The following is a 27,036-nucleotide window of genomic DNA, read 5'->3' on the forward strand; positions in this document are numbered from 1 at the left end:
CTGTGTTGTATATTTGAAACCAATATAAGATTATATATCAATGATACTTCAATAAAAATTAAACATTAATAAAAAAAGAAAAGATATTAAAACATTATTTTATTTACAGAAATATAGTAAATTAGAGAATCTGAAAATCCTCCTGCCATACCTAATAATCTAAAACATTGAAAAATTCTTTTAAATATATAGCTAAGTACAGAAAAAATTAAGACAGTTTCTACTGACCAAAACTGGTGACCAGGTATTAAACCTGTGAATTGACATCAGATTAGTTTTTCTTGCATTTGTCAACAAAGTACCTGATTTCTAAGAGCCTCAGATCTAAGAACAGGGCCTTGAGTCTAGGAAATGCGGGGAGTTGGAATGCAAAACCCCAGAAAGCTGGGACTGAAAACCCCCGGAAGGCTATTCACACAGCAGAAGTTTTGACAAAGGGGGAAAAAATGAGCTGAGCAGCACAAGGTGATGATCAGTTGGCTTCTTAGTTTTGACATTGTTCCTCGTCAAAAACAAAAGACTTCTCTGAGTATTCCAAGGGCCTGCCCTCAGTGAATGGTCACTGCCTGCGTTATACAGGAGCCTGCAAACAGGGAGAGAACACAACAATGTCCAGGGTAGGTGATCCTTCTGCAGGAGAGCAAAGGAACATCTGTGGAAGGGTGCACTGTCTGCCCTGGCTTGGCAGTCCCTACTGAGGACCCGCTCACAAGACAGAAGGAAAATACAATGAAGACTGAGAGTCAGCTAGGGAGCAGTAGGATTAGATGGCTCAGAGCCTCAAATTTAGAATTACTAGGTAGGGACATAAAAGAAGAAATAAAAAAACTTGAGTAAAGACACTGCTATCAAAAACAGACAAAGCATGTTTGAAAAAATAGCCAAATGGAACCTCTGGGGATAAAACCTAACCTCGTCAGAGCAAGTCAAAGCCCCTGTGTTGATCCACCGCTTCTGTCTCAGCTCGCTCTCTGTTCAGTGTGTGTATGTATGAATGTACCCATACTATCCCCAGAGAGACTATGTGGTACTTTATAGTATTGTTCTGTAGTCTTTAATAATAGTGGTTTAAACCCACATGTATTGTTCTGAAATTTTTTTTGTGTGTGTAATCATTCCTGCATTAATTATTGGAAATCTAGCTATATTACATGAATACAGCTTGTTTCTTTTACTGGTGTGCACAATATAAATACCCCAGCTTCCTTAGACATTTTTCTCTTAATTAACCCTAGTTCATTTAAATTTTTCCTATTGTAAACCAGGCAACAATGGATACTTCTATGTATTTCTCTCGGGCAAGATTGTGTGTGTTCCTCTATGATAAATACCACAACATAGAATTGCTGAGTTAGAAATTATGTTTGTTTTAAAAGATACTTGCAACTTGCCTTCCAAATTATCTCAACAGTTTACTGCTCCCCCCACCCACATATTTAACTGTAATTTTCTTTAGATCCTGACCAGCACTTGAAATTATTAAATTCTTTTGACTTTACCAGCAAGAGGGCTAAAAGCTATATCGTTGTTTTAATTTGCATTCTGGAGTTGGACATATATGTGTGTATTTGTCTGTTAATATCCTGTATCCATTTTCCTATTGAGCTTATATATTTTTAATTGATACAAATGAGACAGCTATACTTTTTAAATACTAATCTGTACTTTTTGTAGACATTGCAAATATTGTCTCCTTGTCTTTAAACATTCATGTGGTATTTTTGTTGTAAAGTTTCACTTATACTTATTCATTCCTATTATTTTCTTTTTTTTAAAGTTTTCTATTAAGGTATGATTGATATACACTCTTATGAAGATTTCACATGAAAGAACAATGTGGTTACTACATTTACCCATATTATCAAGGCCCCACCCATACCCCAATGCAGTCTCTGTCCATCAGTGCGGCAAGTTGCCAGAGATCTACTATGTCCCTTCTCTGTGATACACTGTCCTCCCTGTGATCCCCCACACCATGTGTACTAAACATAATACCCCTCAATCCCCTTCTCCCTCCCTCCCCACCCGCCCTCCCACACCCCTCCCCTTTGGTAACCACTAGTTCATTCTTGGAGTCTCTGAGTCTGCTGCCATTTTGTTCCTTCAGTTTTGCTTTGTTGTTTTACTCCACAAATGAGGGAAATCATTTGGCATTTGTCTTTCTCCACCTGGCTTATTTCACTGAGCATAATGTCCTCCAGCTCCATCCATGTTGTTGCAAATGGTAGGATTTGTTTCTTTCTTATGGCTGAATAATATTCCATTGTGTATATATACCACATCTTCTTTATCCATTCATCTACAGATGGACACTCAGGTTGCTTCCAGATCTTGGCTATTGTAAAAAGTGCTGCGATGAACATAGAGGTGCATATGTCTTTTGAATCTGAGATCATTCCTATTATTTTCATAGAAATATTTTCATTGGTATTTTTAGCCCACTGGAAATACAGTTTTATGTATTCTGTATGATATGATGCCAACTGTATTATTATTATTTTTATATAGGTAGCTAATCTCTCAACATCCTTTATTGAATAGTTCTTTTTCATATAGCTTTGAAATACCATCATATTCCAAATTCCTGTGTGCTCTTCTGTTTCTCTATTATTTTGATGTTTTGCAAACTTTTTATATAGTATTAGGCAAAATAAGAAATAAACCTACTTTTTAACCTGATCCAACACCCACGTATGCACACATGACACAAAACGTTCATTAAACAACAACTCCCCAATAGGTATGTTATACTCTGATAACTTCTCTTTTCTTCCAAACCATGTAAAAAAACAAATCTAGTGGTAACTACTAAATTGACTTCCTGACCCACTAATAGTTTTCAACTTGCAATCTGAAAACTTCTGCGTATTTTATTCCATTAATTTCTTGGTGTTTTCCATTATCATTAACACATTAATATAATTTTTTTGCAACATTATGACATGGCTTTATATCTTTGTTCTTTTTTTAAAAAAATATATAGGCTTTCCTGTATTCTGGACTTTTACTCTTTCATGTAGATTTTTAAAAATCAAGTTCCACAAAAATACTTTATGGATTTTGACTGATTTTTCACTGAAAATGTAGATTCATGTGGGAGATAATTAATGTTTTTACAAAACTGTACTTTCCTCTGTGATTTAGACCTCACTTGACTTAGGGTATTTATTTCAGTTGTTAACTTTTTAAAAATACATATTTCAAAACAAAATTTATATACGTAAGGTGTACAAGTTGCTGATTTGATGTATATATATATATATAGTGAAATGTTGTTATGGTAAAACTAATTAACCTACCTTTTTGCATAGTTAACATTTTTTGGTCTGATAAGTACACCTGAAATCTACTCTTAGCATATTTCCAGGGTTTAATACTGTCATTAAGGGTAGTCATCATGCCTGTACATCACATCTCTAGTCTTTTTCAGCCAACATAATTGCAACTTTGTTCCTTTTGACCAAGATCTCCCCATTTCTCCCTTTCTCCTTCCCCTGGTAACCATTTTACTCTTTGCTTCTATGAGTTAAACTGTTTTTGTTTTTGTTTTCCAAATTCCACACGTAAGTGAGATCATACAGTATTTGTCTTTTTTTTTGTCTGGTGTGTATCACTTAGCATAATGTCCTCTAGGTTCATCCATTTTGCTGTAAAGGCATGATTTCCTTCTGTCTGAAAGCTGGTTATTAGTCCATTGTATATATACACCATATCTTCTTTATCCATTCTTCTGTCAGAGGGCACTTGGGTTGTTTCCATACCTTGGCTGTTGTGAACAGTGCTGCAGTGAGCATGGTGGTACAGATCTCTCTTCGAGATCCTGATTTCATTTCTGTTAGGTATATTCCCACAAATGGGGGTGCTGGGTCATATGGCAGTTCTATTTTTAATTTTTGAGGAATCTCCATACTGTTTTCCATAGTGGCTGCACCAGTTTATATTCCCATCGACAGTGTACAATTCCTTTTTCTCCACACCCTTACCAACAGTTGGTATCCTGTATCTTTTTGGTAATAGCTGTACTAACAGATGTGAAATAATATCTCATTGTGGTTTTGATTTGTATTTCATATCCCTGCTGGCCATTTGTATCTCTTATTGTGAGAAATCACTATTCTGGTCCTTGGTCCAGTTTTTAACCAGGTTATTTGTTTTCTGCTATTGAGTTGCTTGAGTTCTTTATATATTTTGGATAGTAACCCCTTATTGGTTATTTTTTCCCACTCTGTCAGCTATATCTTCACTGTGTTGATTCGTTACTGTGCAGAAAGAAACATTTTAGTTTGATGTAGTCCCACTTATTTATTTTGCTTTTGTTGCCTATACTTGTGGGATCATACCCAAAAAATCATTGCCCAGATCAGTGTCAATAAGCTTTCTGTCTCTGTTTTCTTCCAATAGTTTTAGGGTTAAGGTAGGAAACCAAATTCTGAAATATGCCAAAGACCTAAGGAGGACAGACAGCAGGGAACCCTGAAATAGTTCAGTTATCACTACTAGGTCTGGACTCTTGATATCAGTGCCTAAAATAAAGGCACATAGTATATTTTTAGTAAAATTGTGAATGAATGGGTGAGTGAAAGGCATGTTGTAGGTGTTCACTAAATAAGTATTAAATGAATGGGTAAATGAAGAAATATTGCCTCTTGTTGCTAGGCACTTGCCATTGCTCTGTGTTGAATTCCCAATTCTGCGTAGGTCCTTAAGTCACTCCCTCTAACTTTAAAATTCTGGGTGGGAAGATGTGATTGGTCAGGTGGCCATGCCCTTGCCTTTAGAGAGGTAGGGAGAAGGAATATTTGTTGTTTGGGTTTCCATAGTAGTTCGGGGGCTTTGCCTCTCACCAAAATTTATACAGAGGGGAAGGGTATTCATATTCTGGTTATCAAAAAATATACTAGTCCACTGCAACAATGTTGAATTTTCTGTGTGTAATTATTTGGAAATAATAACCTATTTGATTACTAAGACAGTTTAATCATTTGCTGTAGTTTCTCTACTGATATAAACAGTAGTTGCAACACTGTTCTATTCTTTATGCTGTGGTAAAATGTATTTGCTGTATTGTTGGATTATTACTCAGTGCTACACCCTCAAATTAAATATTACATGGTTGAAAACAAGAAGAAATGTGTCTTTCTCAAATTCAAATGGAATCACGTACCTTAAATATTTTTTTATTTGAAATGATTGTAAATCAGTTTAAAATGTAGAGAAATAACCCTTATATCTGGTACTAACTGAAGTGGAGGAAAACTGACCAGCAGGAACTTTGTTTAATAAAATTCAGCCAGCATCTTTTCTTGGCTAATTTTAGCCCATTTTCCAGAATATTGCTAAATTTTTGATGACTTATGATTAGTGAACCTGGCTTCATTTGGGTAGGCCAAACAGTTTCTAGTATTCGCCTTTCTTTGGATGATGCCTGTATAAAGTTCCCAAAAGTTTGAGAATAAGCCATGCTTATATAACATCAGCTATGCAGTTCCTAGGTCTTCCTAAAAGGGAGGACTTGAGGGGTTTACATGTAATATGTATATCATATCATATTATATATTATCATATATATCATAATAATATATGCTTATACATACATATATACACACATACTTTTATTATATGGTTTTCTGCTCAAATTGTCTTTACATCTCTTTAGGTTTCACTGTGCACATTGGTGATCATGGAATTCAGGAATCATGTATTTTAAACTGTATCATGTCAATATTGCAGTGATCAGATGGCATATAAATAACTTTTTGACAGATTCAGTTTGGGACAGGGATAGAAATTACAAGAATGAATGAGTAATGTTCTTATGTTATTTTAGAAATTTTGAATATGAAGTTTAAGATACTTGATTTTATTCTTATTCAGGGAAGTTATTTTATAAAGTCAATGCAACTCCATATGGTAAGAAGAATCACATAAATGGAGCAACAGCTTGTTAAAAATAGCTTGCTTCACTTTTATGTAGAGATGTTGGTCTCAGTTTAGAGTGGCCTTCTGACTGTTTCTGTAAGGATTCTAGATGTTCCATCTCTATTTTAGGATGTAACATGGGACCTTATTGACTTTTATAGTAAATTAAAGGAGAGTTCAATATTTCCTATTTCTGTTTCAATCAGAGTTTTCCCATTTTACCAGTTTTATAGGTTGTAGTGCACTAAACTCTTTTTAATAAGAGTTTCTGCTTTTAAAGCACCTTTGGAAACACTATTCTATGCAAGAAATTTTTATTGTTTTTATTCAGTTTTTTCTTTATTATAAAGGAAGCAGAATTTTAAGTGACAAAGTTCTTAAGTAGACCCAGTAAGGTCTAACTGTTGTCATTTTTCTGGAGTTTACAAACGGTTTAAAGGTCCATATATTTAAAAAATTTTAATTATAAAAATAGAGTATTTAGACAGATGCAAATTAAGGTATGATTTTAAAAACAGTCTTTTAAAAACATATTTCAGAAGATGAGCAAATGGGCGTAGTCTTGGAAATGTAGATGTCATAGATATTTTTGTAACGCTTCAAAATAACAGAAAATAACATTTCAGTTTTGGAGTTTGGGGGGAGTTGAAACATTGTCCATGAAGTTCACTGGGCATATAACCTCTAAATTTAATTGTCAAAATTAAGTTTAGAGGTAAAACTTCTTACATTTTCTTGATGTTCATGATTTCCTGACAGGAAAGCAAGCAAGCTGCAGAAGCACCTGCAATTATTATATGAAACAATGAGATAACAATTAGGACTTGGAGAATGGCCTGCCCAAAGAAGTCTACTTTGAAGTTTTAATAGACACATTTAATTGAAAGGTTGAATGTTTAAAATATGTTGATCACCCCATTCATCTATCATTACCCTGCTGTATTGCCACATTATAAATTTGTTAATCTTCTATACTATTTTCCTTCCTTCAAAATCTTGGTTCAATTGTTTGAAAGTGATGAAGAAGTTAATTTTATTGTCATGAGAATTTCCTGTCTTTGGGAGTTGGTATACACTGTTGGTTATGAGAATCTGGACTCAACCATGCATGATCTGGATAAGATAGTCAAACTCTCTTTGCCTCGGCTTTCTCATCTGTAAGGTAGGAATGGGAATAATTGTACTTATCTCATCAAACTGTTGTGAAGATTAAATGGTAAAATCACTATATAACTTTTAGCAACATATATGATTGATTTGCTGTATTCCCCAAGGAAATAAGCGGCAAAAGGAAGTAAGTGGGCAATTAGTCAGCAACTCATATATTATTAAAACTTTCTTACGATAGCTCATTTCATCCTTCCTGCAGTCATATGAACTATGTATCATCCCATTTTACAAATGAGGAAACTGAGATGTCCAACATAAGGCACTTTGTTTTGCCCTGTGAGTAACCTGAGGCAAGTAACCCCAGACATGGGACTGCTCCCTTGTAAAATGGGGGTGAAAATTCATTTCTAACTTCCCGCTATGTTGGGAGGCACCGGTGAGCCATGCCACCTGCAAGAGTGTGGTGCCCTGTCATCACCTCCTGGAATGCAAATATCTCTGTAATACCTCCCGCTAGGAGTAATAGTGCTGCCACACCTCCTTGCCAGTCCTCCACTAAGAAAGGTGGTTTATCAGCAGCCCCACATGGGGTCCAAAGAAATAATGCAATGAAGACCTAGCCTTTACTGGGGCTGTGGTCTCCAGAAAGCCGCCTGCAGCTCCGTGCCCTGCAGGGAGGCCTGGGACTCCTCGTTCTCAGCTGGTGGCCCTGCAGGAGTGGGCTCGGGTGGAGCAGAGGCCAGCAGTAATGCGTGACACTCGGCTCAGACATGAGGAAAGGAGTGGTGGAAGTCTCCCAAGACTTGGCCTAGGGAGCAATGTCTGAGCAGATCTTTCTAGAATGGAAGTTTCCTGGAGACTTCAGAGGGTGATATATCTATCATATGCCCTAGACATTTTATACTCCTGAGGCACCTTCCTTCTCTATAAATTAAGATTTCCTCTCACATACCAGCAAGAGGATAAACAAATCAGTTCAACCTTTCAAGGATCCGTGCACTCCTGAAAAGACTAACATCTCTGAGCAGAGACTGCAGAAAGATAGACCTCTCTGTGCAGGTGGAATCATGCAGTGTTTGTCCATCTGTGGCTGGCTTATTTCACTTGTAATCGTGTCTGCAGGGTTCATCCACATTGTTGCATGTTGCCAGATTTCTTTCTTTTTTAAGGTGGAGTGGTGTTCCATTGTGTTTATATACCACATTTTTGTGGGTCATTCATCCATCAGTGTACATCTTGGCTATTGTGATAAGAGATATCAAAAATAGCCAAAACACAGAAGAAAAGAATAGAATGATCATTGCCAGGGTCTGGGGTGAGGGGGAAATGAGATATTCATCAAAGGTGCTAAGTTTCAATTATGCAAGATAAGTAAGTTCTAGAGATCTGCTGTACAGCATTGTGCTTATTGATAACAATACTGTATTGCACACTTAAAAGTCTGTTAGGATGGTAGGTAGATATTAAGTGTTCTTTCCACTTAAAAAAATTAAATTCATGAGATGTGTTTAGTCAGGGCAGTTAAATAATCTAAGTTTTGCTTTAGAAGCAAGTTATACCTTTCTATAACTTTTGTGTTACAGAAAATATGTGGTGGAAGAGAAACTGGCCAAGAGAAGTTAGGCGGTCAGTCATCTGTCTGGTCCTGGTGAAAGATAATTAAGGTAGAGAGTGTCCTCTGAGTCCCTGAATGGGTCTGAAATTAAACTGCCAAGGACAGAAGAAAACAGGAAAAATAATACATATTTATTTAATATAAGTTTTATAAGGATCCTTTATGTGGAAATGAAGACCCAAAGTAACAGTTAAACCTGAGAATTTTATGCTAGGTTTGATGAAGAGTGGACAGTCATGGGGGACTATGATAGGTCAGGGAGTATGAAATGTAATAAACTGGGGGAAACTTAGTGTAGCCTGTTTGTTAGCATTCTTCTCTGCATCTCTTTGTATTTGGAGATAAGGATGAGGGCATCTCCCACCTGAGAGTTTTACAACTTGTTTCAGGGGAGAAGAGTGGGAGTGGGGGCTCAGAGTGCCTCATCTGCTTCTGCTGTTTTCTCAAACTCTTTCAGCTTAAAATTTTCAATATACCAAGGTACTGTATTTGAGGGTAGCATGTGCTGAATCCCATCAAAGGCTTACAGTAAGGGGGTTTGGAGACAACTGGGCAAATTTGATTGACCTTTTAGAGGAAGAATCAACTGAATTCTACTTTATGTGACTCAGTTTTATGGGTCAGGGGAAGGGAAGGTTAATGCCTCTCCTTGACTATATTGAGTTTGAAGTACATATGGGATATTCAGGTTTAGATGCAAAGTAGACACTTGGAGCTATGGGCCGGGGGATCAAGAAAGAAGTCTTGAATGGAGGCAAGATTTTTGCAAATAAAGGATATCAGAGATAATAGTTGAGGTCAACACAGGAAAGTCAGATTGAAAAGTACTAGAGATAAAAGTCCCTAGAGACCAGAAACGTTTATGGGTAGTTGGAAGAGTTGGTGTGGCTAGCAGTTTGTTAGGATCATGATATAGAAGCAAAGTGAAGGGAATTTAAAGGAATAGGTAGTCTCTGATATTTCAGAGACACCAAATAAAACATGAAAAAGAGGTAATCAGGTTAGACAGTTTGGCTGTTTTTAACTTAAGAGAAAGCACCTTCTGTAGTGCAGTACGTGAGATACCAGAATAGGCTATACTGAAATGAGAAGGTGGGTGAAGACAGTGACTGGAGAGAACTTCATGAAACTGATGAACCAAGAACATTTCCTTGATAGACAGGACTGAGTTTTAAGGGTACCCCAGAACTGAAGATGAAGTGAGGAAAATGTACAGAAAACAGAAGCTCAGGACCAACTGTAGTAAATCTCAAAGGATTTTTCTCTTGTTACTAGTACCTAACATAATTTCTGGCATGTAGTAGATGCTCAGCAAATATGCTGAATGTGTAAATCCCTTCAGTTTTACTGACTCCATTTTTTACCATGTAATTGAATCTAGTTAAGGTCTTTCTGTACCTAGGCTTTTAAAATCTTGTTTCTTTACTTTTGAGCATAACATTCAATTCAGCAATTTTGGAATCACACGAGCAGTTATTTCAAGCATGTGCTCACTAAGCACTTCACACTAGCTTTCCTTCACTATTTGCAAACTTCACACCTGGTCATTGCATAACAAAGCATTTTTTGTAAAATTGTAAATGTAATTAAAAGTGATGTTATGTTATTTTACTGAAGTTCTGTTTTGTTTTCTTTCTATATCTTGCCTTTGCATTCTACTTTTAATGATGCCATACTATCAAGCATGAAGTTGAGAAATGTGTTTAATATAATGAGTGTGCCTGCACCCATACATGCTTTCCTCCCCCTTAAGAGTAACTACAATTATTCTGATTTTTATATAGTCACTTCCTTGCTTTTTAAAAATGACTTATTACCCAGGTGTGCATCTCTTAATATTAGAGTCTAGTTTTACTTTTAAGTCATGCTTTAAAAGTATCTTACTTTTAGGTTTATCTTTCTTCCTTTTTTAATTTATCTGTTGAAAAAATGAGATAATTTATCTTGTAGGGTTTTCTCACAATCTGGATTTTGCTGATTGCATTCTTAGAGCATAGTTTCACATGTTTTCCCACCCTCTGTATTTCCTGTCAACTGAGTGTCAGGAGCCCCTGCCCCTTTGCTTACTTTGTTTTGGACCAAATTCCTTGCTAGGTAGTGTAGGGTTCCTCCTCAAGAGACACACAGTTCTGTTTTTGAGGTGATTGCAATACTTGATGCAAATGCCTAGGTTGTGCTTCTCTAAGAGTTGCAATATTGTTGTACTCTATTTCTATTTCTTCATTTATTTGCTGGAATTCTACAAATAGAAAGTTTTCCTCCTGTGTTATTTGGTTAGTATAGGAAGAGCAGTATCCTGGCTTGATATTTGTCCTATACTTACCACTGTCCAAAATAAAAAAAAGATGGCTCTATATATCCTCCATAAGTAGGATGTAGTATATCCTCCATAAGTAGGATGTAGTATATAGATAATTATATCTGTATCTATATATTGGTATATAGATATACCACCTCATAGCTTTCTACTGATATTTCAAATTTAGTAAAAGTTCCGAACTACTGGATGTTTTTTTTAAATTCTTCTGTCTTATATCTGTATCTGTATCCAATTCCTATAAATTCTTTAGGAGGAAGAAGGCTGGAATGATGGTATATCACACAAACCCACATTATATATACAAAACATTCTTGTGATAAATGCCAGAACATGATTACTGGAAGGAGTTAAAACAGTCACTCCATTCTCTTCCCACTAGTTCCTGTTTGTTTTTATAGTTGTACTGTTGTTTCTAGGCTGTCAGAGCCTGGGCACTTCCTTAGGCAGTACTGCTTCCCTTATATGCTTGTTGACTAGAGATTTTAAGATTAAGATCACAGCCTTAGGCTTTTGCAGTTCTGTTACTGTAACAAAACTTCTTAGCTGTTGTCTATGAAAGATGATAATAAAGGGACCCAAATCTGTGTTGAAAGAGGAGTAATTCTTCAAAGGAATGTTACATTGAGAAACTTTATAGAGCACTGTTGTTGATGATTTAAACTGTTCTATATATTGGATTTCCCTGAAATGTAACTTTTGCAACATCTTTTTTTGTTTTCTTTGTGGCTAACAGAACATTCCAATGTGCCAGTAGAAAAAAACATCACTTTAGAAAGACCTTCTAATATAGAACTCAAATGCCAATTCACAACATCAGGGGATTTGAATTCAGTAAATGTGACTTGGAAAAAAGGTGATGAACTACTAGAGAATAATTACTTCATCAATGCAACAGGAGGCATCCTATATACCCAGTACATGTGAGTGTACAAAAATTTAACCTACATGGCTAGATGAAATTGTTTAAATTCTAAATAGTTTTGTTGACTGGGCATTCTTTCCTTTGCTGTCACTTGAATGGTATTTTAATGTTAATAGTCTCATTTGCATATTTACAGAATTGTTTCTATTTTAACATTTTGATTAATTTTTTTTGCTAAGTCTTTCATTTTCATTACAAAGTGTTTGGAAAACTAAGCCTATATTAATAACTTAAATTATCTTTAGGTTCACCATCATTAACAGCAAACAAATGGGAAGTTATTCTTGTATCTTTGAAGAGGAAAAGGAACGGAGGGGCACATTTAATTTCAAAGGTCAGTACTACCTTATACAGTAAGAACTTGAGTATTATATTCTTAGAATTCCAAGTCTCCACATTTTAAAGTTATTATTACAATACTAAACATAATGCAGTTGAAAGGAAATCATGTGCTTTCCATTGAATCATATGTGGTGGTGACCCTGAAAATGGAGCTTCCAGTGTCTTCCCAGTGGTATAATTTGCATTTCCCAACCCACTCCCACTCCTTCCTCCTTACTAAAGCCAGGTTTCAGTTTGAAAGACCAGGCTGCCAGTTTATTTGTAAATCATAGCTGTCTCGAGTTTATTTATTTATTTATATAGCTCAATAAACTCAGGTCTTTGCAATGTTCCTCTAGATGTCTTGAGTTATTGCACCCCTAGCCTGAGGATATGCTTTTGTGTTCTGTGTCAGTGGCACCAGGACTTGGATTTTAGGGGTCCGTAAAATTTAAAAATAATACGGAGATGCACAACAGGTAGCCTGCATTTCATCACATCAAGTAACGACAAATCCCAGAATATAATTCACAGCTCTCCCCTGTGGGAACAAACAAATCCAAGCTATTTTTTTTTTTTTTTGTGACCAGCATTCATGCTGGTATTTGGGAAATGTGGTTTGTTGCCATATTAACTATTTTGGGTTTTGCTTAACATTAATTTCTCAGGATTCACAAGAAATTGTTGTCTACTTTTCCTAAAAATTGTGAGGTCTGGCTAGCTGCTCTGACAAAATATGGATGCTGTCCCCAAAAGCAGGACGGGCTGCTTCATTACTGCCATGACTGAAGATGTTCACTTCTATATTGCTCCCTATATTCTCTCTGCACTCACAGACTCATTTCCCTCATTACGTTTTGTAAATGTTCCTACTTGGTAAATTGACAAAATAAATCCTTGTATTTATGCAATTTGGTCTCTGCAAAGGCAGAAACTATTATCAGCCTTTGATTATTTTGATCATGTACATTCTCTCTTAATCTTTTTTCTTCCGTTTGCCAACTTAACTTAGTGAAGAATACATACACCACATACATTTCTTTACTGTATCCCTTCCCTTTCCTTTTTCCTTTTCCTCACCCTGCCTTTTTCTCTCCTTCCCTCCCTTTTTTCTTTGCTTCCTTCGTAATGAGCTAAAAGGATATTACACAAATACACCTATGCCCGTGTGTGTGTACACATGCACACAGATAGTAATGCTATGCTCCTAGTAATGATGCAGAGAAGGCCTATAGGTTTTAAGGAATACTTATCAAATCTTGAGGCTTAATGTGATTCCAGGAGATTCAATTCTAAAAATTCCTTTTTTCCCCCCTTCTACATAGTACTGTTTTCTAGAAATATGTACTAGTTATTTCTGTTCAGAGTTTAAATATTGAATGTATTGCATTTTGTTCTTATTACTTAAATTATTATTTGGAACATCATTATTTGCCTCCAATGTGGAGATTAACTGAAATGTTTTGCTTTTCAATATACCAATACATTTAATGCCAAATAGACGTGGAGAAGGACTTTTGATTCTGTACCCATTTTGAGATCATTAGACTGATGCTAGCTGGTGTCAGGGGCACCAGCACAAGGCCTGGGTTTGAAATCAAGGGCTTGAGGAATGCAAAGGGCCGCTAAGTATTTACTTTTTTTTTCTTTCTATAGTTTCCTAGAAGCAGTTTAGTTTATGTTATTAGTTTTAATGTCCATTTAACATTAATGCTACTTTGAATAGGCATTATATCTTGAAGGTACTTGTAAAATTAGTAAGTTAGGCCCTTCCAGATCTTCTTTAGTAAAATAATAGTTGTGTTATACATGTCAATTGACTATTGCTTGCAAAAATAATTTCATTTGATTACAATTTAAAGGCATCTGCAGAACTATTCATATAATAGTTATTATTTAATTAAATCTGTAAGACTTACAGAATGGTGTATATTTTTAGAAATATCTTACTATATATACTCTTTCTCCACATGGGTTGCTTATGGTTTTTCCTAAGAAGGATTATCCTTCCTTAGGAGCACTGCAGTTGAGTGTGGATGAAGAGCCTGTTTTTTCCTCTATTTTAAATTGAGCTAAAAAAAAAAAATTCTGCTGTGGGCTACATGAGTCAACTATAGTACAGGAGCCTGATTCCTCAGACTAACTTATCAGCAAAGTCCCTGCTTCTGATTTTATGGGGGCTGGCTGATTTATTACTATAAGACTGTAAAAGGGCCTCAACCTCACTGATTAGTAAAATGCAAAAACTTTGTGTGTTTGGCTGTTGGTGCCAGTGCAAGGAAGATAGCAAAAGCCACACCAGAAGCTTGCAACTGCTAATATGCAGGTGATTTCTTTTCATGCAAAAAAGATGGGTGATGGTCTACAGTGTTTCTCAGTAGTGGATCAAATATTATGAGGTAGTTACCAAAAACTGCTAAAATACTCATCAACGTTAAAATATCTTAGAAAGATGCAGACATTTAATTGGCAAAGGATAAATAGGATGTGGAACTTTTGGCAAGTCATGGGGAGATTTTGAAAGTACCAAGTGTGATGAAACCTGTTTTGGCTCAGCCGTCTGTCTTCAGTGGGGAGTGGCCAAGGAATCGAAGTGTGGAGCATTGGCATGACAGAATCATTTGGAACTTAGCTGCAAACCCTGGTGCTGAAATCTAGTTAGCTGTTTTTGACTATATGGAAGAATCTTTTCCTTAATTTAATAAAACCTAAATATCCTTGAGCCAAAAACAACAGAGGCCTATGTTTTCTAGCCATGAATATGCAAATATAAATCTCCAACCTTACAGCTCCATAGGGCTTTTGCTTTCACTGGGTAGATCCTAGACCCCATCTCTCTATACATGAGTCTAAATCAGCAATTTCAACATCTTCAAGCCTGGATTCTTCCAATCCCAAGACTCATGTGTCCTACTTTATCCAAAGTTTCAAAAGACCCACAAGACACCTAAGAATCCTGTATCAACGTCCTTTTCATAAATATGTCGAAACAGAAGCAGCAGCCTAGAACAGTGATCTCTGGAGCAGTTGAAATGAATTAATGTTCTCTGAGCATAGTGCCTGTTTTAATTTAGATCCACACTGCTATTAGCAGTCATATAAAGCGTAAGCAGAGTGGTCGTTAATGTCATCCTGGCTATTAGTTGAGGAATACTTAAGAAAATACACCAGAAGCTTGCAAGATGAAAAGAAAGTAGAATTTTGGTCTTGTTTCCCTATGTCATCTCTCTGTCACCATCAGTTGTCTGTAGTCCATACCCTGATCTTAACAGTTAAAGGGGATAGTTTAATAGTTTAACCATGTGTTCCTCTCCCTCCTCATAGAATCCCCAAGATTTTCTTGAAAGCCCCTTTCAGCTACCTGTTAGGCTTCCCAAGCCTGTGTCTCTTAGAGGCTTACTGAAAAAACTGTATCCTATGACATGTTTTTCCACCAAACATTACCTTTTTACCACATTTGATTTTTAGCCTATGGATAAATGTCAATATTTTAATCATATTTCAACATATATTCTTTCTGCTAAAGTATGACCTAATTGATTTCTAGAAGGAAGCATGCTGAGATTGAGAAATAGGTTCACTATCTGGGAGACCCACAGGCTGGGAAACCAAAAACTATGCTGGTAACTCGTGCCCAACGCAGCCAGTTCAAAGTCTGCCTTCAAAGCATGTTTCAAGGAGAGCTTAGACTGGCTCTAGAGTAACTGTCAGAGACTATTAAAAAGCTGTGCCAAATACATACATATTGCATCTGTCTATATGGGACTCAAGAAGTGTGGCTCTGCTTTGTTTCAGGTTTGGAAAGAACCTTGTGGCTTCAGAAAATAATCCCTATTTTAGGCAAGCTCAAATCTCTGCTTAATCTGCATGACTTTAGTTGAGGCCTCTCCTAAAGTAGGATTGATCTTTCAAAGTGAGACTTTATCCCTCAAGTGCTTCTGTGTTCTCATACTTCATTTAATAACAAAACCACACCAGGTGTTGGATGTATTGAAAGAAGTATGATTAGAAAGTGGTATTGAGCTGATAGACTGATAGTGTTTTGTCAGGAAACCCAATAACTTCTCATTTGGTCCAATCATTCCTCCTCACAAAATCTCAAATATGAAAATATACATAAAAAAAGGACACCAAAGCATGATAACTGTCTGTCTTGCCTGAGGGTTTCAGCCCTGGGCAAGTTCCCTCTGGATTCAGTGAGTCTGAGTAATGACAATGGAACATTGGGGGTAAAAAGGGGCTTTATTCTCATGGCAGTGCATCGAGTATGGGAATCCCATCCACGTCTGTCTCTGCCCCTGGTGCAGCCTCTGCCAAGGTTCTGTCTCCAACCCAGGCTCTGCGTTCGCCTCCAGCCCCAGCCTGCCCCTCTCCTGCTCTCTTCTTTAGGCTCTCTCTTAGCACCAGGAGGGCTCTTTTTGTAGCAACACAGGCAATAATGACTTATCACCAATGGGTATACAAGTATGTGCCTGCACAATAGCCTAAGTATTACATCATTGTACCTATACAATGGGTAGATTAGATTAGGATCAGGTGGGGATCCTGGCCATGGAACTTCAGTTTTTCCTACAAGTAACATTTTATTATTGGCCAGCTTTGGCCACAAACTGTGCTGAAATCCTTAGAAAACTTGACCACATGGATGGCTTCTTTTTCTGTTATGTCTCCTAACCATAAACCAAAGCAGAGCTGTCTATACCTTCACAGCCCAAGCTCAGTTTGGTACTAACCACTCTAGATGGGAAGATACACCCTCCTGAACCAGAAAAGAAAAATTGAGCATGGGATGGAGTTATTTATACCTCTAAATTCCCAGCCCTAGAAAACAGGGTCCAATCAGTGCCCTGGAAAATGACTGATCCAAGACAGTCCTCCTCTCTAGGCTAGGAAAACTGGAGGGTGGAGTGAGAGGAGGGAATTTCTGTTGAGATCATCAGGTACTTGAGTCCACGGACTGCTGCCCAGCCTCCTTTGCTACTGCCTCCAAGGTCTAGCGAGGAATCTGTCTACCTTCAGAAGAAAGAAACAAAATGTTCTGTGGTTCAGCCTAATTTAGGCCTTTCACATTTTGACATATGAACTTATTGTCTTGTTTCTTAGAACTTACAAGATAGTTGTTAATATCAGGACAGGTGGTCCACCTTCCTCTTCGGTCATAGAGTTGCTTCCAGTTTGCTCGTATCAGTTCTGTTTCTTCCAGTAGAGAGCTGAGTCTGCAAATGAGCCCTGAAGGGGTGGCTGCAGACTGAAGAAACTGAAGCAAACTAACAAGAGTAGCTTGACCTGAGAGGGGAGAACATTTATGTGTTTTTTTACTTTTTATTTTTATTTTTAAAAAGGCATGTGGAGAGAAATTAGTGTCTTGTTTAAAAATTTAGCTCAGTATGTTGTCAGAGTATTAGCTGCTTTATTCTGCCTTTTCTTGTTAAAACCTATATGTGGTAAATGGTCTGTTCCCTTTTTATTCCTAAATTTTATAATAAATAAAGCTATTGTTCCATGTGTTCTTTCTTCTCCATATACTACATAGGTCTGGAAGTAAGATTTGCTTTTTAACCCTTGAACTGATTTCATTTCTTGTTATGGTAAAGAGCAGTAATTAGGTACCCTGACTTAAATTTTTCTAATTTATATATAAATTGTAATCCTTATACAAACAAAATCTTTATGCAAATGCTTTATCCAAGCACTTGAATGTGCATTTCAAGTAGTAGAATGTATTTTATAGCTTCACTGAAAAGTTGCTTAATACATATTATTAAAGGATGGATTGATACCATCACCAGCATCTCAAAGCTACTGTTTCTTCACTCTTCTGGGCCTTGTCTTGTGAATCCATCTCCTATTTTTTATTACTTTATTCTTTTAATCTCCTTTCTCAGATGGGCTAGGTGGTCTGTAAACAACTTAGTTTGGAACTTGGAGTCTTTTCCTCATCTTGGGGTATTTTTACACATTTGTATGGTTCTGAGATGTATTCAGATGAAATTCTAGTTTTCCTTTTTATTCTAGCCTTCCTCTCTCTCTGTTCCTCATGGCCAGCTGGTCTAGAAGTCATTCTTGGGTATGATGGTAATCTGTCCTATTAAGCTGGCTAATGCCCACTCTGTAGAAGGGCTATGGGCATTAACAGATTAGAAGAAAACTCAACTAAGAAATGCAGTCCCAGTACATAATCAGAGCAAGTTTGAGTTTTGTGGTGCTTACTCTGTACCAAGTACTTCACGTATTATGTTCTCATACTTAATCCCTTACAACAGCAGCACTGAAGGATGGATATGGACCTACCTGTGTCCTCAATACTAGGAACACTAGTAACTAGTGATCCTAATTCACATATTTCCTGAACACAAATTATATCTTTGTCACATCATTGTTACGTTGTGCGGAGTCCTTCAAGTGCTCATGTCTTGACCTTTGAAATGGACACATGTTAACATGTCTTTTAGTGTCCCTCAGCCTAATGGTGACTAGGATATATGGGACACTAGTAGCCTCTCAAAAGGAGTGCTCAGGGTATCTTCTGCACAGGTCACCCCACCAGTTTCTTCTGGCTGGAATGACTTCAGTCAAGCTGGTCACATGTACTTACCTGTTTTCTCCCTCAGGAGCCCCTAGTGGGTACCTTACTAGGCTTTCATAAACTATGAGTGGGGTGATTAGAAATTCTGATTGGCAGTTTACATCTTTGGTTAATGTAAAACTGTAAACCATTCAACTTCATCAAAAAATGTTTCTTTGATGATGAAAAGTGTGAGAACTATTGACTTACAGACTGCTCTGTCATCTTTCTTTTGATTACTTGAAGCATTTACACTTTCATAGGTGATATAACTTCCTCTGCCTCAGTCAACACTGTGCTGGTCAGCAGTCCTGATGAAGGAGTGGTTGGTGTGTGCCACTGTATTTAGGCCCACTTTAAACACTAAGGAAAAAAGAAGACTTCCCACACTCCTCATTGTGACATTAATCACCTGAGGACAGAACCTATAAGGAAATCCCATTCTCTAGCCTTAGTTTTACTCCTTCTCTGGTAGTTACACACAAGTAAAAATTTCTTTTCTATTCATTACTAAGTATTTTCCCCTTCCTCATCTTAAATTTCATCATTCAGCAAATGCCCAATTATCTTTGAATGGTAAAGCCAAGAGCACTTAGAAAAAAATGTATTTAATCTAGAAACCTAATTTTAGTAATTAAAATTGATCTTCCATTCCCCACCCTGACCCTTCCCAGAATAAAAATCTAAAAACAGAATAACAAATGAATATCAAACAATATTTCTAAAGCTTGTCAACATAGTATTAAAAATTTAGACATAAGCTCATACACTCTCTATTGGCAAACCAAACAACAAAAAAGGATTATTAGTAAATATTAATAATATTAAAAACCTGATAATATTAGTAAAAGACAAAAAAACAATAAAAGTAATCTCTGTTGATTAGTATGCATCTCCAACATAAGAGTACATTCTGTAATACACCCTTTGAGGTCAATCAGAAGCAGCTAATTTCACCATGGAGACTATTGGTTGGCTTTTTACTACTTTGCTTCTGTTCTTGTGTTTTAATTTTCTTTACCAAGTTATACACATCCTTAAAACTTAATTTTTCTAAATTCAGTGCTCATTTTTACTGTGTGCTTCAGAATGTGAATGACATGTGCTTCAAACTTAAGAAATTCATCATGATGAGTATTAATATTATATGTACTTTACAAAACCACATGAAAGTGATTTTTATTGTAATTTCTTTCTTTTTCTATTCTCTTTCTCTTAATTTTCCTGTGTTCCTTTCTCATGTTCCCACTTTCTCCACCACTTTGGTGACTTTTCATATATCTGTATCAAGTAAAGATTTCATATCCTGAAGATGTTGTCTCTTCACTAAAATGCCATCTAAGGGTAAAACTTGGAAAAAAATGTTTGTTGTTAAGTAACAGTAGATAGGAAGAAAGAAAAGGCTTGAAAATGAAGCTTTTTCTTATCCAAAGAATGTAATGGTTTATTACAATACTTACTAGGCTCAATAATAAAGATCCTTATTCTACTTCTACATTACAGGTAATTATATTGAGCTATCTACTACTATTATTACTGTGCTTCATAACTAGTATAAATTGGTTTCATTTTATATAGAATTAAAACTACATAAAGAAAATTATATATTAATGAGAAAAGGAGAAATTGTCCTCAGTGTGAATGCATCCTCCTATTCAAACTCTCTTGGTAACATACATGTCTCTAAACTTTCCTTAGTCCCTGAACTTCATGGGAAAAACAAACCATTGATCACTTATGTGGGTGATACCACTGTCCTGCTGTGTAAATGTCAAGATTGTTTTCCTTTAAATTGGACCTGGTACAGTAGTAATGGGAGTGTACAGGTAAGATGATATTTCTTTCATTTGAAGAAAACAACAGCTTTTATTTCATAAATAACATACAGACTTAGAATTCCTAGGACTGTTCGTACTTCTGCTGTCTTGTTTTTTAATATGTATTCATAAAGGAAGAACAGTGATAAATCGAGTTGTTTTTTGATGTATTTAGTATATTACATTACATCTGAGGAGACTCTTAATGTTTCATTAGCTGGCACTTTGTTTTTTAGATTTAGCAATTTATTTTACTTCTTTGAATGGGAGTTACAGCTCAGTTTTAGTTGAGGTTTTGAATAACTCCAATGAAAAAGTTTCTTTTCTTATTCCATGAGAGTAACTAGGAGAAAGGCAGTCTTCTTTTCTAGCTGCTGTCATTGGATACATTTGTGAGGGAGTGCAGTACAGTGGCACTTTGAGAGAAGAACGACAATTTGGTAACTTAAATTTAGGTTTTGGGTTCTTTTAGTAAGTGTCACTGGCCCCTTTTGGGCTTCCAAGACGTAAGAGAAGCTAAATATTTTAAATTCCTATTAAGTAATTAACAGCTATTCAAAGAGCTGATATTAAGAAAAACATGAGTTTTGAAGAAATAAGCTTTCTTCTCTTTCTTTCTCCCAAATAGCCTTTGATAAAAGGGAAGTTTAGGACATTGTTCTTTAGAGGACATCCTCCTATTGCCCTGGTGCTAGTGAGCGTTGAAGTTAAAGTCCTGTAGAGGCAAGCTGCAATTCTAGAAGGAATAGTATGAGACAGTGTAGATCTTACAGTGAAATATTAAATTCCTTCTTAGACAAAATTGATGCTATTGTAGACTGTTGTGAAGGACAACACGAAGGACTTAGAAGGGAAGAATAACTGGTTCTGTGATAACACTGGTTTGATTTTTCAAAGAAATACCTCCAAATCACTTAATAGTAGATTTAAACCATTAATATTTCTGCTTATCTTTTTTTTTGATGAGTAAGAAAGTCAGTCATTTTGTGTATGTAAATATTTTTTAAAAACATGTAAATTTGTAAAAACAAGTATCAGTCACCATATTTGAAATATGTAGCCTATTTTATTTATGCATATGTAATACTAAACAAAAAATAGCCTAAATCTAATTGTATTAAACTTTTAGAATGTGGTCTGTGCTTCTCTCAATATTTGCTCTACTAATTTCCTCTCAATTTGGCCCTAAGCATGGGTCATATTTGGATGTGAGAAAAGTACAGTGAAGATGGAGCAGGTCAAAACTATAAGTCCCATGCCTTTTCAAAATGTACATTGGCATCATCGGGGTCACCTGTTAAATGCACAGGACTTTGGTTTATCAGCTCTGAGTTGACAGAATATTTGTGGCAAGCATCACAGGCAATGCTGTGCACAGGAGCCAGCTTGCTGTAATTTTTTGGGCAGATAACAAACTCATTTCTTTATCAGATAACCTCCAAGAATACCGCATGCACATTAGCATTTATTAAGCAGTGCAGTTGAGTGATAGAGCAGTGAAGGCATCAGATGGCCTCAGAATAAAATTTAATTTGAATGGGTTAAATAAATCATCCCCAGAATAGCTTCTATGGCCCTTGACAGGCTGGGCAAAACCCAGTGAAATGTCAGAAGCTAGCCTGCCTACAAGAGAGAAATTCATATCTGAAAAGACAGAAGGTGTACAGCCAGCCCACTGCATAGCTCAGGCTTGCAGGGATTCCTACCATTCCTTCTACATCAGCTTCAAAGGCCTGAAGATTTCGGCTCAGATCCAGTCTGAGGAACTCCCAAAGTCCAGAGCCAATGATCTTCCTTTATAGGAATATTCTAATTTAATAGTTGACTTAATGTATGCCTGTGTTTGTGGAGGAGGAAGAACTCTGAACAGCTGGTCAGGGATTAGAATGCGAAGCCCAGATGGCTGGGATCTTTCTGTGTTTTTAATTCTCATGTAATACTTATCCGTGACCTACATGCTCTAGTTCTGAGTGCTAAGTACTTAAAGCAAAGTATACTTTTCCTTTGTTTGCTACCTCTAGGAGACCAAACTCTGATAAGACTTGAGCTCTGTTATGTGCAAGTTCTCAACAAACTTTAATATGCCATTTTCTGATAACAGTTTTCTTGGAACTGTCTTAAAGCTTTTGCTCAAAAATAGATCATTTAGGACATGTATCTTTTATTTAATAGGGAATGGATTTTAATGTCTCCTTCTATTAGGTTCCTGTTGGTGATCAAATGCATGATAGGTATGTGATCAGTGGAACAAACGCTAATGAAACAAGGCTCAAGATAATGCAACTTTCAGAGGAAGATCAGGGATCTTACTGGTGCCATGCGATATTCCAATTAGGGGAGAGTGAAGAACACATTCAACTCGTCGTGCTGAGTTATTTGGTGCCCCTCAAAGTATTTCTTGCAATAGCTGCTGAGGTTGTTCTTTTAGTGGCTATTATTCTGCTTTGTGAAGTGTACACCAAAAAGAAAGAGAAACACCAAGGTAGGATTTCTTTTTTAGATAATGTTTTCATTTATGACAATACATTACAGTGGCTTTAGAATTTTTGGGGGAAATCTAACTTTTGTTATTTAGAGTTGTATTTATATTAATATCAGTGGTGACAGTGGGCTGGGAGCTAGTATTGATGGTCTTCCTATTTGAACTTTCTAACACATTTTAGTATTACCATATACCTTCTTTTGTTTTGTGATTGGTAACTGATACCTACACACCAGTTAGGTGATGTGTACTTTGGTGATGGAATATTAGAAAATTCTGTAGTAGTTTATACTATGAAAGACCTCAAAGACAATTATTCTTTCACTTACATAAATCATTAAAAATATTTTATCAAACATTCTGGAGTTCTCATAAAAAGAGGTATTGTCTTGTCACTTTCCTATTTTTGTAGTCTGTGCGTAATGGATTACAGGTTGAGAAACCAATGGTCCTCTAAGAAAATGTATCTTATATTCCATGTTCTTTCCTGATATTGTACTAAATTTTGATTAACTTAAATAGTTACAAATCATTTAATCCTGTTTTTGAAAAACCCAGTATCTAGACTGTGTTTGATCAAAATTGCAGGTAAGGTCTGGAGAGCTGAGAAAGAGGATCTGGTGAAGGTGAAGCTGACTCATGTAGCATGTCTCTTTTCACTCTAAAGAGGGAATGGCACAGTGCATTTGTAACTCAAGGGGAAAGTTGAATTGAACATATATGCTTCATAAGAATAATAAACCAATCTTAATAAATTCTTCATTTGCTACACAGATGAAGGGAAAGAATTTGAGCAAATTGAACAGCTGTAAGTATTATTTTTTACAGATTACTTTTCATCTGAGTAAAGTACAGATAAATATGAAGTCAAATAAAATGTGGGTTAGAGAAAAAGAGCACAAGAGGCTGTATTCTCTTTATGTCTATGCTGTAGTGAAGAGTTGCACCTAGAGTTCACCTGCCTATGTTCGAATCCCCCTTCTTCACCCACTCTACCTCTCAGTTCTTCAGTTTTCTGCTCAACAAAGTGGGTTCAGTGATAGTACTTAATACAGAAGGGTTTTGGATTAAATACTCTATATGCAAAAATGGTTATCATAGCTTTGATGCACAGTATTCATTAACCAAACAGAAGTGTAACTTCTGTAAAGCCATGTCTCAACTTTGGCTGTATTTTTTATCTCTTAGGATGCTCCTTAAAAATAAGGTTGCTTAAACCTTACTGGATTTCCTGGAGCAGAACCTCTGGGGTTGGTGCCTGGTTATATTTCTTTGCAATGTCTGTCACTGGTTTCTGAATCTCTGTCATGGTGAAATCACTGGCCTGAAGTTCTTTTAGTCCTTATACAAACCATGCCACTTGTTCTCTTACAGCTCCCTTATGGAGTTGAGTATGAGGAGGGCTGGAAGAAAATTACCAGGGGTGTACTAATTTGGTTCAGGGAAGCTGGAGGTGCTAGTTCCCCTAAACCTGAAAACTGAGTGTGGAACCCAGTGATGGAGGTGCCCAAGACTGGGATTAAGGTCTGAGTAACAAAGCCAAGGGTTAGAGCAGGGAAATGAGACCAGAATACAGCAGCTGAAAGTAACCTAGGATGTGGGACGCCTGAGCAACTATTACCAACACAAAATGGCACTTGATATTTATCTTTATTAGCCAGCAGGAGTTCTGAGGTGCTGTTTGTAGCCATGGTTAAAGAGCTGGAGTTGGGTGGACAGTTGTCATTTAGATATCCATGGATATTATTTAAATATTTTACTCAATTCACATATAGCAGGTAAAATAACTCAACATGGTAAGAGCTGTTATCTTAAAGGCATAGAATAATTATATCAGGAATTCCATAACCCAGACAGGAAAAAAAAAGTGTTAAAGTCATAGACTCTCAAAGTTGGAAGGAAATTGACTTCTTTCTGGAGAACTTAAACATCTTGTTGATACTGATTTGAACTTTTTATCTTTCTGGTTCCCACGTCTTGATTCCCTTTCTTATACTTGGAATCATATAAAAAACAGCACAGGCATTCAGTTATTGAAAGAGTTAGAGCCTTTCTGGGATTCTCCTGTCTTCCCAGCTCAGCCTCCCCGGGGTTTCCTGCCGTTTCCTTGTGGCCTTAGGAGGTTGCTGGGTCTCACTGCATTCTGGGTTGTTTGACACAGTCTGAAAGGCTGGTGCCAGAACAGTATGGCACAGACTCTCAATTCTTAATGATTTGATTTATGTAATCTACTTTATTTAAAAAATGTTTTTCTTGGATGTTTCAGGAGCATTGTCAAACTAATTCAGCCACAGCATAATGAATTAACTTTCTTTTATTGATAATAGGGGATATGGTTCGTCATTTTCTCCATCCTGCACTGTTCCACAGAGGCCACTCACTGTGTTTCAGTTTTTGCATTGTTAGATTGTTTCAGTATCTTTAGATTTAATAAAAGAATGAAGAGGCCTTGAATTCATTTATGGAAGCCTTTTACCAATGCTCTTTTAGAATTTTTAGTTGGGAGATAAATTTTTCTTGACAGCGTAAATATATATAGTTATCAACACATTTATGTAATGTTGATACATGTGTTTGGATCCCAGTGATTCACAGAATTTCTTGGTGAGAATGATTTTTAAAAATAGTACTAGGTGTATAACAAACATCAAAACAAGCTGGTCACTTCAAATAGTTCCATGAGCAGCTCACTTATGTATGTCAGATCCACTCAGATATTTATTCCACCCAATCTCACCTACCCAGACCCTTCCCAAATTTTGACATAGTTGATTAGGTTGTTGAATTTATTATTTGGTGGTAATAGTTTAATGAGCTCAAGCCTGCCCATTAGGCCTTGACGGGTACTCATTATGTACCCTTGTTACCTACTTTAGTCATTCTTGTCTTAAGAATCTGAAGCCCACATTTGTAGCCTTGACTTGATGCTCATTGGGTAGATAAATAACCATATTTAACCTCTTATTCAATGTAATAAACATGTCAGATTCTAGCAACTGTATCTGACTTGTTGGCCAAGCTCCTGATTGACTATTTTCTTGCCTGTGTTGAAACAGCACACAAGTCATGGCCCTACACCCAGCCCCCTCTCAAGCTTGGGAAAAAGCAGTTCTCCCTCTGCAGAAAATAAACAGGCCTTTGTCACTGGCATCTGTGGCTCAGTTCCTCTCCAAGCAATGTCATAAAAACACAGTCAACATTATGAGTAAAATATTTTTAGGAAGAATGAATTCTGAATGTATTGATTTTTTACATTTTCACCTGATGGCCATAATATAGATCGTGTACTGGCTTAATTTCATGCGATGTAAACATCTATTGATTTTCTTTTTTGTTTTCCATACAGGAAGTCAGATGATAGCAATGGTGTAGAAAATAATGCCCCCAGGCACAGAAAAAATGTAAGTTACTTCCAAATGATATTCCAAATGAAAGGTAAAAATTCAATATACATAGAGGATGTATTAATCCAACAACTTCTTTTTAGTTTCATAGAAGACCTAGTCATTCACTGTGTGCTTGAATATACTTATTTACAATATTGTAGTAGAAAATATATAGTTATTTAAAAAATTAAAGGCACTTTTTCCACCAGAAAACATGTAGCAACCAATCTAAAAGTAAATCTATTTCACTGCCTATATATACTTCTTTTTTGTCACCATTGGCTATTGTTTCTTTTACACCTTTTCATGCAGGTATCTTTTTTCTCAGTTTTTCTGAATTCTCCAATTTTACTCTCGTATAGTCCCATATATTTGGTGTTATAAATGAATCCATATTTTCTTTGCTGATTAGAATCAGAATTTTCTTAGTTCATCAACATTTTTTTTTCCTGAATATTCAGAGTAAGAACTAGTGGTTATAGCAGTAGTTTAGGTCACCCCTCCCCACTTTGCTTTGCTAAAGTGATACATTATCATAGGATATCCAGGACATGCTAATTATGTGTCATTATGCTTTAT

At 36.3% G+C, this 27,036-nt stretch overlaps 1 protein-coding gene across 6 annotated transcripts in view; it reads left to right on the top strand.

Moving 5' to 3' along the window:
* EMB (embigin) overlaps positions 1-27,036 on the top strand; it is a 51,269-nt gene that overhangs the window by 17,984 nt on the left and 6,249 nt on the right. For 5 of the 6 annotated variants that reach the window (XR_005027733.2, XM_036900395.2, XM_036900394.2 and 2 more), the window contains exons 3-8: positions 11,698-11,884; positions 12,132-12,220; positions 20,471-20,598; positions 22,792-23,071; positions 23,846-23,879; positions 26,418-26,472. Coding sequence is in view for 5 of the 6 variants with exons in the window: in XM_036900395.2 (XP_036756290.2) it covers positions 11,698-11,884; positions 12,132-12,220; positions 20,471-20,598; positions 22,792-23,071; positions 23,846-23,879; positions 26,418-26,472 (773 nt within the window). In the remaining variant the exon portion in view is untranslated. Of the gene's footprint in view, positions 1-11,697; positions 11,885-12,131; positions 12,221-20,470; positions 20,599-22,791; positions 23,072-23,659; positions 23,812-23,845; positions 23,880-26,417; positions 26,473-27,036 lie in introns of those variants that run through there. The other variant, XM_036900397.2, reaches the window with a different exon arrangement.

This window comes from Manis pentadactyla, chromosome 2 (assembly GCF_030020395.1).
Source record: "Manis pentadactyla isolate mManPen7 chromosome 2, mManPen7.hap1, whole genome shotgun sequence".
In the NCBI taxonomy this organism is placed as follows: Eukaryota; Metazoa; Chordata; class Mammalia; order Pholidota; family Manidae; genus Manis; species Manis pentadactyla.